Below are 9,957 nucleotides of genomic sequence, written 5' to 3'. Positions count from 1 at the left end.
ACTCAGAATTGAGTTCAGGCTTGCAAGAGAGGCTAAAAATAATAAAAAAAGGTTTCTTTGGCCACTGAACTGCGGATTCTTGTTGCTATGTCACTGCTTTTACTTTGCAGTATCATAATCTTATACGCATTATTCTCTGCCGCCACCAAGGTCCATTAGTAAACAATGAATGGATGCGGGTTGCAGATAAACATCAGGCAAGCTTTGCCATTTCACAAGCTTGGTAAAGGCAAATCACCACAATTTTTCCCTAGTTCAAAATTTTCTAAAAAGCCCCTGACTCTGGTATAGCAGGAAAAGACACAACTAGCTTGATGCTCCTGTCTTCCCACACCTAAACTTCTCCATAACGCAAACTATTAAGAGACAACGTTCAAAGCGAAACCCCTCTCTCCACACAGCATGTTTGATTCGTGCTCCCTGTGTTGCTAAACTGGCGTTATTCTGATCTAGGAACCCCAATTATATCAGGTGTGTGAAACCTGTGTCCGTTCAGCTGTTCTCGAACTACTGCTCCCACTATCCTTGACCACTGGCTGTGCTGATGGGATCTGGAGTCCAATTACATGTGGTTTCCCAGCCTTGAACTAAAAGCAGTTTCCCAAACTTAGGTCTCCAGCTGTTTTTTGGACTACAAATCCCAGCTAGCAGGACCAGTGGTCAGGGAAGATGGAGTGTAGTCCGAAAACAGCTGGAGCCCCAAGTTTGGGAAACCCTGAACTGAAGAAACGCCAAGTGCTGTAGCATTCCTGTCGCTGGGGCTAAGAGATGTGCAGCTTATATTACAAGATGGCCCTCTAGTGGCTAAGAGGATGAAGCTCATCCTTCGGTATGGCTTCGGTGGAATGCTTCTCTGCCATCAGTGCCTGACAAATTCTTGTTGATATTTCAGATGCGACTGTGTGCTGAAATCAGATACGGTGTTGGGACTCACCTATGGGGACAAGGGGGGGGGGCTCCTTTACAGCAGAGTTTAATGCCAGCAAAGTGGCGTACCTACCCACCCGATTGGAAACTGTCTAATTGTGTGCCAGCTTATTTGTCCATCTAAGCTCAGCAACGCCTACTCTGACTGGCAGCGGCTCTGCAGGGTCTTGGGCAGAGGAGGTTCCTGTGGTTTGCAGGTGGCTCTCTCCTGGCTGTACAGAAATACAGCTGGTTGTGATGAGGAGCAGGGCTGTTTCCTGCTTTGCAGAATGAGACCCCCGTGGAGACTAGGCACACACCAAGGGGGGACTGCTTCTACCAACAGCTCCGGGTTTAGCTTGGTGTTTTTCACTTGTCAATACTGAAGATGGTTTAGTTCTGTCTGCTGCAGTTTATTTTTATTAATTCCTATTACAATTATTATGCTGCATGTGGCAGGAGAGGATGGCAAGTGTGGCAGGAAGATTCAAGTATGATCCAAGAAAAAATTAATCATTTCCGTATAGTTTAGCATACTATAGTGGGGTTTTTTTAACAGAACGTGGAAAGGTATCTTTTCAAAATGAGAACCAAGAGCATCAAGTGATAAACTGAAGACAATCCTAGTTGTTCTTTCCAATGCATTTCTTTTCAATTGAAATTTTGGTGTCGTGCGAGCAAATTTTTATTCTGAAAGTGTAGCCCGGAGGAAGAAAAAAGTGCCACTGGATTGCAGGTGGGCCATGTGCTTTTGTGATCCCATCTGCATGTGGGTTTTGCACAAGCGCCTGGCTGGCCACTGGACTAGATGGGGCATTGGCCTAATTCAGCAGGGTCCTTAAGTTTTGAAGTAATTTTAGCAAATGTTGTATATACTGTGAACCCTTTGAGATTTTACAAACTGAGAAGAGGTCCATATATTTTATTAAATAGGAAACAATCAGTGAACGATCTTTCCCATCGCTCGCTACCCAACTCTTAACTGGAGATGCCAGCGACTGAACCTGGAAACTTTTGCATGTGAATTGGTGCTCTGCCACAGGGATGCTGCTGCCCCCTGAATCGCACTTCCAGAGACTGGGACCAATCCATCTACAGTGGTACCTCGGGTTAAGAACTTCATCCGTTCTGGAGGTCCGTTCTTAACCTGAAACTGTTCTTAACCTGAGGTACCACTTTAGCTAATGGGGCCTCCTGTTGCTGCCGCCACACAATTTCTGTTCTCATCCTGAAGCAAAGTTCTTAACCCAAGGTACTATTTCTGGGTTAGCAGAGTCTGTAACCTGAAGCATCTGTAACCCGAGGTACCACTGTATGTGCAAAGGAGATGCTCTCCCACAGAGCTCTTATCCTTCCCCATTCTATGCACACCTACCTGGGAGTAAAGTGGGACTGCTTCAGATGCCTTCAGGCTATCCTCTGAGACTCATGGGCACCACCAGGGCTGGGAAAAAGGCATTAGTGCCATTAAGAATTAATATTGCTGGCACCAGTCTATCTCGGGAGACAATGGAGTGCATCTTCAGGGGTGAAGTCAAACTGCTGGAGAATCACGGCGCCTGCTGTGGCTGCAGAGACCATTCACACACAACCGCTGCCTCCCATTTTGTTAATGCTGCGTTAACAGCATCAAAGTGACCCTGCACAGTGCACAAGCCTGAGCAGTGTGGATGGAGGTCCTGGGCTGCTCAGATGACAAGATCCCCCTCTTAGCCTCACTGATGTTGTCCAAAGGAAAGCAGAGCAAGACGTTGGCTGCAGGAGTTGCTGGAAGGAGGCATACAAAGCACCACCCAACTCTCTTAGGGACTCCACTCCAGATTTATGAAGGGTTTACTCCTTAGCCTTTTCTCCCCCCCCCCCCCGAAGAAGCCCCCAAGGCAGTGGAGGTTTAGTATCAGAGTTCTTCGCAGGCTGACAAACCCCATCTGCCCCTCACTTCCATCTACAGCACAAACGACCCTGAACAATCCAGAAGGAGTACAACATGCCCCCCACTGGAGGTACTACTCCTCCCTTTACACCCCAAATACCCTTAAGAATGAATGAATGAATAAATCATTTAGCTACCTCATTTGATGTTTGCAGCACAGGCTGAGGATGATTTAGGACCAGGCTTTCTACGGGTGAATCGGTTTTCTTAGTAGCACAATATTGGAAAGAAGAAGGTGTCCCATCTAAAGAAGACTGGCAAATTAAACTAATGGAATATGCTGAAATGGCAAAATTGACAATGAAATTAAGAGGAAGAGATAATAATGAATTTAAGGAAGAATGGAAGATGTTTATTGCATATACAGTGGTAGCTCGGGTTACAGATGCTTCAGGTTACAGACTCCGCTAACCCAGAAATAGCACCTCGGGTTAAGAACTTTGCTTCAGGATGAGAACAGAAATTGCGCAGCGGCGGCGCGGCAGAAGCAGGAGGCCCCATTAGCTAAAGTGGTGCTTCGGGTTAAGAACAGACCTCCGGAATGGATTACGTACGTAACCAGAGGTACCACTGTATACAGTTGTGATGTACACAGGTTAGTACACAGGTTAATACATTAGCAGGGTTTTAAGATTACTTGTAATTTATGATGAATGGATAATAGGTGATTTAAATATGTTACAAATTTAACAATGGACATGCAGTATCTTAATAACAGAATCAAGGAAGGGATTAGAGGGAAGTCAATTTGTTTTGTTTTGGCATTGTTTTTTATTTTTGTTATTTTTGGAAAATCAATAAAATGTTATATATAAAAAAATTGGTTTTCTTTGCAATACTTTTATCTTTTTCTTTGCCAATTCCTACAAAATGAAGCATTTTAAATATTGCTGGCACCAAGCATATACAGCAACTGTCCTCAACTTGCTGCCCTCCAGGTGTTGTCTGACTACAACTCCCATCAGCCCCCAGCCAGCTGTATAACATACATGGGCCTCAGCCCTGTGTACCTGAAGGAGCGTCTCCACCCCCATTGTTCAGCTCGGACCCTGAGGTCCAGCTCCGAGGGTCTTCTGGCAGTTCCCTCACTGACAGCTTACAGGGAACCAGACAAGAGGGCCTTCTCAGTAGTGGCACCCACTCTGTGGGATGCCCTCCCGTCATATGTCAAGGAGATGAATAACTATACAATCTTAGATGATGTCTGAAGGCAGCCCTGTATTGGGAAACTTTTCAATGTTTGATGTTTCACTGTGTTTTTATTTATGTTGGAAGCTGCCCAGAGTGGCTGGGGCAACCCAGTCAGATAAAGTAAAGGTAAAGGGACCCTTGATCGCTAGGTCCAGTCGCAAACGACTCTGAGGTTGCAGCGTTGATCTCGCTTTACTGGCCGAGGGAGCTGGTGAACATCTTCTGGGTCATGTGGCCAGCATGACTAAGCCGCTTCTGGTGAACCAGAGCAGCGCACGGAAACACTGTTTACCTTCCCGCCGGAGCGGTACCTATTTATCTATTTGCACTTTGACGTGCTTTTGAACTGCGGGAGCTCACCCTGTCGCAGGGATTCAAACCGCCGACCTTCTGATTGGCAAGCCCAAGAGGCTCAGTGGTTTAGACCACAGCGCCACCCGCGTCAGAAGGGTGCAGTACAAATAATAAAATTATTATTACTACTTAGCAGAATCAGCTGTATGTTCAAGTCCACCATTGCAGCAACAACAAAGGCAGGAAACCAATAGTGCCAGTCGCATTCCACCACAGCAACAGCTTCAACTCACCAGAAAACTAAAGTATATATGTATCAATTAAATGCAGGGCTATACTGCTGCTCCGCAAGATATTGCTTATGTAGTTTTACATTTCCCATTTAGTTCTGGGCACTGCATGTGGAAAAGTCATTTATACATTTCAAACATCCCCAATACATTAACATGGATATGAAAGCATGCACTTTCCTCACCTTTGTTGCTGTCATCTCCTTCATCAGTCAAATCAATAAATAATGGGTTCTGCAATTAAGAGAATTCAAATCGTTTAAGCATAAGAACCTCAGCAGAGACTGCTGGATCAAGCCAAAGGCTCACTTAGTCCAGCATCCTGTTCTCACACAGTGACCAACCAAACATATGTAGAAAATTCTCAAGCAGGGCCTGAGCACAAATGCACCCCCCCCCCGTGGTTTCTAGCAAACAGTATTCAGAACATTGCTGCCTCCAGCTGCCCACCTGCAATTCCCAGCAGTTGGTATTCTGACACTGGAACGTTGCACCAATGGCTACTAACCATGGTGGCTAATAAAGTACAGTGGTACCTTGATTCTCAAACTTAATCTGTTCCGGAAGTCTGTTCCAAAACCAAAGTGTTCCAAAACCAAGGCACACTTTCCCATAGAAAGTAATGCAGAACAGATTAATCTGTTCCGGACTTTTAAAAACAACTCCTAAAACAGCAATTTAATCTGTTCCGGAAGTCTGTTCCAAAACCAAAGTGTTCCAAAACCAAGGCACACTTTCCCATAGAAAGTAATGCAGAACAGATTAATCTGTTCCGGACTTTTAAAAACAACTCCTAAAACAGCAATTTAACACGAATTTTACTATCTAACGAGACCATGGATCCATAAAATGAAAGCAATAAACAATGTACTGCAGTCACACAATCCATCAGTAGCTGAACAGGGTTCCACACAGTCACACACACACACAGCGCCACAAAAACGCAAAATAAATAGCAAAAACAGACAGAACGCAGCGTAACACTCCAAACGGAAGCATAACACTTAAAACGGAGCATGTTTGGCTTCTGAAGAAAGTTTATGAACTGGAACACTTACTTCCGGGTTTGCAGTGTTTGGGTTCCAAGTTGCTTGGGTACCAAGGCGTTTGAGAACCAAGGTACCACTGTACTACAACTAATTTAAAGAATGTGCTGCCAAAAATTGGGACAAGGGGCTCGCCCCTGCTGAAAACTAGTTAGAAGTTTCTCAGAATTGGTCCTGGTCTGTAATAGGACTGGGGAGCCTGATGGATGGCTGAATGCTTCCCTCCAGTGTTGTTTGGCTCTCAGACATTTTCCCCAGGCCTCTCCCTCTGTGCTCCCGCTCAAATGTTTTCGCCTGGCTGGTGTAGGTCCTTGAACTCTGATCATGGCTCCTGCTTGCTTGGATGGAGGATGAATGGAAGACTGGGGTGAGGGCATAGGCCGTAAGCTGTTGGAAAGCAACTTGCCAAACCGTTCCAGCATACTTCCTACTATATGTTCCTAAAACAAACCAAACTGTATGATTCTATGATAAAACAAGCTGTTCATATTCTAGATTTAAGGTAGTACATTGCCACTGATCAAGATTCCCATGGTAACGTTCGCCTACTGTAAATTCCTTTGGGACTGAAGCTGGCGCAGATGGGCAGGCAAGTGTTTCAAATGAGGCCAGGCCAATTTACCTTGCAGAGCAAGATTCGGAGGGTTCCATCTCTTAAGGGGGTCCCCCAAATTCAGTATAACTGGGCACACTTTGATCATGTGGCAAGGCCCAAAATGTCACAGCCACAGATGATGTGGATGACACATTTATTGCGCTTAACCCCCCCAACCCCCCCCCCACTTTAAAGTCATTCATCATTCAAATCCGTTCATTATAGGATGGGGGAAAGGAATAAAATCCTAGTTGCACCAGAGAAGAGAATCTTAAAGAATACTTGGTATATGGAGCAAACTTATTTTCTGCTTCTCCGAGGGCAGGTGCCAAACCAATGGTTTTGAATTACAAGAACAGAGATTCTGACTAAACTTTAGGAACGTGGAATGGACTACCTTGGAAGGGGGTGGACCTTTGGGGGAACTAGATGACCCTTGGGGTCTCTTTCCACTCTACAATTCTATGGACAGGGTGGGGTGGGGGAAGAGATGTTAAAGCTGACCTTAGAGTTGCATGGAGTTTCAGCTGAAGTAGAGGCATTTACAGAAGTTTCTTTCTGCTGAACACCTAAGGGAATTTGAAAGAAGTGAAAATTTTAAAACGCTTGAACTCGTCTGACAAAAGATCATGGCTTCCCTCTGCAGCAGCTGTTGCAAGCATATAAAGGAATACCTGTTGCCCACTCAAATGTGTCCAAGAATCGACAGACACAGCAGTGGAGAAAAAGGCAAAGTTTATTGCTGAGCAATAAAGACCCAGTGGAATACTTTCCAGAGCCTGGGTACCCGAGCCTCTTGGGCTTTGGGTTTATATACCTGATTACAAACAGCGTTAGGCATTACATATTGCAGCAAAATCAAGCCAATGAGCGGGGCAAAGCCCTTCCTATGCCCATGTAGAGAATAGTTCTGTTTTTCCAATACTGTGCATCATGATGCCCTTTACCCTAATTTTCAGCTATAAAGAGGAAAAGAAACCCATTTGACCGTTGAAGCTTGAGTAACCCCGCCATCTTTTATTGGCTAGAACATTGCATTCTGTGGCCGACTTCTCTTTCCCGTTTCCTCCATCTCACCCTCCATCTCGTGAGCATGAGAAACAGTCTGGGGAAGGTTCCCTATAGGAAATGCCAACACATCAGATTTATTGTTTCCTTCAAGCACAATAGCAGGGCAGAGAGAAGTAGGGCAAAGGGAAACTTTGGATTCCTGAGATTTAGGCACTTCTAGCCCTACTGAAGCCTTAGTGATTTAAGCATCACTAGGATACACGGATATATAAAAATCATCATTAGGATATATGGTTATATAGAAATCATGAAGGTAGAATTCTTCCAGGTGGTCTTGCCACAGAGCCTTCACCAATCTGCTAAATTGGACGTGGAATGGGCAATCAGATTTGCAACAATGAAAGAGTGCATCATCCAGGATAAGGTCAAACCGTTGGAGAGCTACAGTGCCTGCTTTGTCTGTAGAGACCAGTATAGGAGAAACGTGCTTTACTGCAGGTGGGGCAGATGAAGGCATCTGGTTTTGCAGATGTACCATGACGTGTCTTCTTTCTGAGCTCAATCACGTATTGCCAAACTCTGGCATCAAATTATGTCCAAATGAATCTGCAATTTTGCCCAGGAGCTGCCCGCCAAGTTTGACAGCCAAGCTGAGTCAAAGGATTAATTCGGTTGACGAGGCAATCAGTGGGACTTACACTCTTACAAGTACCATGTAACTCTACAATTCTATGAAAGAGTATTATTCTGCCTCTCGAACTATGCTAATTGTCCTTTGCAGATGGTGTGCATATATAACACATACCTAATAATCAGCTGCGAAACAAGACTCATACTGTTGAAAAGTTTCTTTTAAAATAGGGGAAAGGAGAATTTAGTTTCATGTACCTGTAGGATTCACTGTTCCCACGTCTGAGCTCTTTTCCCCCCAAGAAAGGCATATAATGTCTTCAGAGCTGATTAAAAAAAGAAAGCAAAATAGATTGTGCAGAAATGTAAAAGAACCCAGCCCCTCCACTTAAGGCAACAAAGTCTTACTTGTGAAATGAATAATGGGGGAAGTAGGCGTTATAGCACGTGTGTTGCTAAATGCAGAGAGCAGCAATGTAAGCTTGCTTTTCATGGACCAATACTTGCACTTCCCAAGCATGCAGCAAATGAACAAGGCCAGCTGCCATGCTGGTGGGGAGACTTACCTTTCTGTGTTTTTAGGGATAGCTTTGTTAAGATTGGATGGCTTCTCTTTTGACGGTGCTGGCATGCTGTTTGCATTGCCATGCTGAGGGCTGGGGCAATTCATTATTTCAATTTGCAAAGGTGGTCTTGTAGGGAGGGCCTGGGAAGGAAAGAGAAAAAAATAACTTGTACACTGTGCTATTCCACATATTCCAGTATGAATAATCAGGCTCCTTCATAAAGGAAGCATCTCCTTCTTGCTAGTATTAAAGCCGGTGTAACTGTTGTGTTCTCTCACATACTAACTAAAGTTTATTTCTGTCACGGCTAAAATGGCCGCTGTTTCTTTAATGCGAATAAAGCTGGGTCAGCATGACTCAGCAGCTTGCACCAAGTTGTATATATAAGTGAGAAATGTTAGTTTGGGCTGTGGCTGGTGTTTGGGTTGGTTGGTGCTGGTGTGTATAGTTATTCAGTCGTGTTTTGCACAAAGACTTTTAAGAATAAAACTCTGCAAGGATATTCCCATGGACTCTTTTTGTGCCGACAAGGAGACCGAGAAGATAAAGGGAGGTCAGAACCCTTTCCTTCTTTTTTTGCTTTTTACAAACACTGACAGGTTATGGGCCCAGTGTTTCTGAGCATGTGCAGAGTGCAAAACGACTGACAGCAAGGGAGCAAGGAGCTGGTGAGTCCTGGTGGTGTACGGAGACAGTGGCTGTGCGTTGGAGCAGTTGGTGGCAAGCTGTAACTGTCTGCAGCGACGCTGGAGCGGCTAGGATCTGAGGATCAGGAAAGCACTCAGCGTCGGCTACTGGAACAGTTTGAACTGCTAGAGGACCACAGTAGGCGACTCACAGAGTGGCTACACCAGTTGCAGAGCCAGGCGGGACCTGAGGGTCAACAGAGGCAGCAGCTAGAAGCCGGTGAGTGCCAGCCAGGACCATCTAGTTGGACTCTAAAGAGAGAGTCAGGAGAGATTGCTGGAGGCCCCACAGAAGGGGCTCAGCAAGCACCAGCAGAGATGGCAGATTTCCAGTCTTCCCAAGTTGTAAATATTGGGGGAGGCATCCCTTTTGAACTTCTCTCAGAGAGCAACTGGCTGAGTTGGTCAATTAAAATGCAGCAGTTGTTAAGGAGAGATGGACTATGGGACTGTGTTGAAACTGAGGTTTTGAGATGGGACTCTGCTGAGAAAAAACGGCTGGATGAAAGGGCCTGTGCCCAAATTATGCTGTGTTTGAACAACTCTCAGTTATTGCATGTAGCAAATGCCAGCACAGCGTTTGAGTGCTGGAATTTATTAAGGGCAATGCATGTCAGAGAAACTGCTGGAACTATCATTTCTCTGACCAGAAGGCTGTTCAGGACTGTTATGAAGGAAGGTGAGAGTTTGGCAACTCATCTTCAAATGCTGAAATCTCTGTTTCTTCAACTACAGCAGAGAGGTAAGCATTATGATGAGACTGACCAAACATACATTATCCTTTCAAGTTTGCCTGAAAGCTGGTTGCC

General features: G+C 45.0%; 1 protein-coding gene across 7 annotated transcripts in view; it reads right to left on the bottom strand.

The window, feature by feature from the left end:
• The window catches only part of ATF7IP2 (activating transcription factor 7 interacting protein 2), a 38,601-nt gene that overhangs the window by 3,541 nt on the left and 25,103 nt on the right, over positions 1 to 9,957 (bottom strand). For 4 of the 7 annotated variants that reach the window (XM_083474324.1, XM_083474328.1, XM_083474327.1 and 1 more), the window contains exons 6-10: positions 8,463 to 8,602; positions 8,155 to 8,222; positions 6,760 to 6,824; positions 4,800 to 4,848; positions 2,977 to 3,119 (exon numbers count right to left, since the gene is read on the bottom strand). In XM_083474324.1, the coding sequence (XP_083330450.1) occupies positions 2,977 to 3,119; positions 4,800 to 4,848; positions 6,760 to 6,824; positions 8,155 to 8,222; positions 8,463 to 8,602 (465 nt within the window). Of the gene's footprint in view, positions 1 to 2,281; positions 2,351 to 2,976; positions 3,120 to 4,799; positions 4,849 to 6,759; positions 6,825 to 8,154; positions 8,223 to 8,462; positions 8,603 to 9,957 lie in introns of all 7 variants that reach the window. The other 3 variants (XR_014518915.1, XR_014518916.1, XM_083474326.1) reach the window with 3 other exon arrangements.

The sequence above is a fragment of the Podarcis liolepis genome, assembly GCF_965112155.1.
Source record: "Podarcis liolepis genome assembly, chromosome: 14".
In the NCBI taxonomy this organism is placed as follows: Eukaryota; Metazoa; Chordata; class Lepidosauria; order Squamata; family Lacertidae; genus Podarcis; species Podarcis liolepis.
The sequence above is the reverse complement of the archived record's forward strand: the minus strand, read 5'-3'. Positions and strand labels throughout refer to the sequence as shown.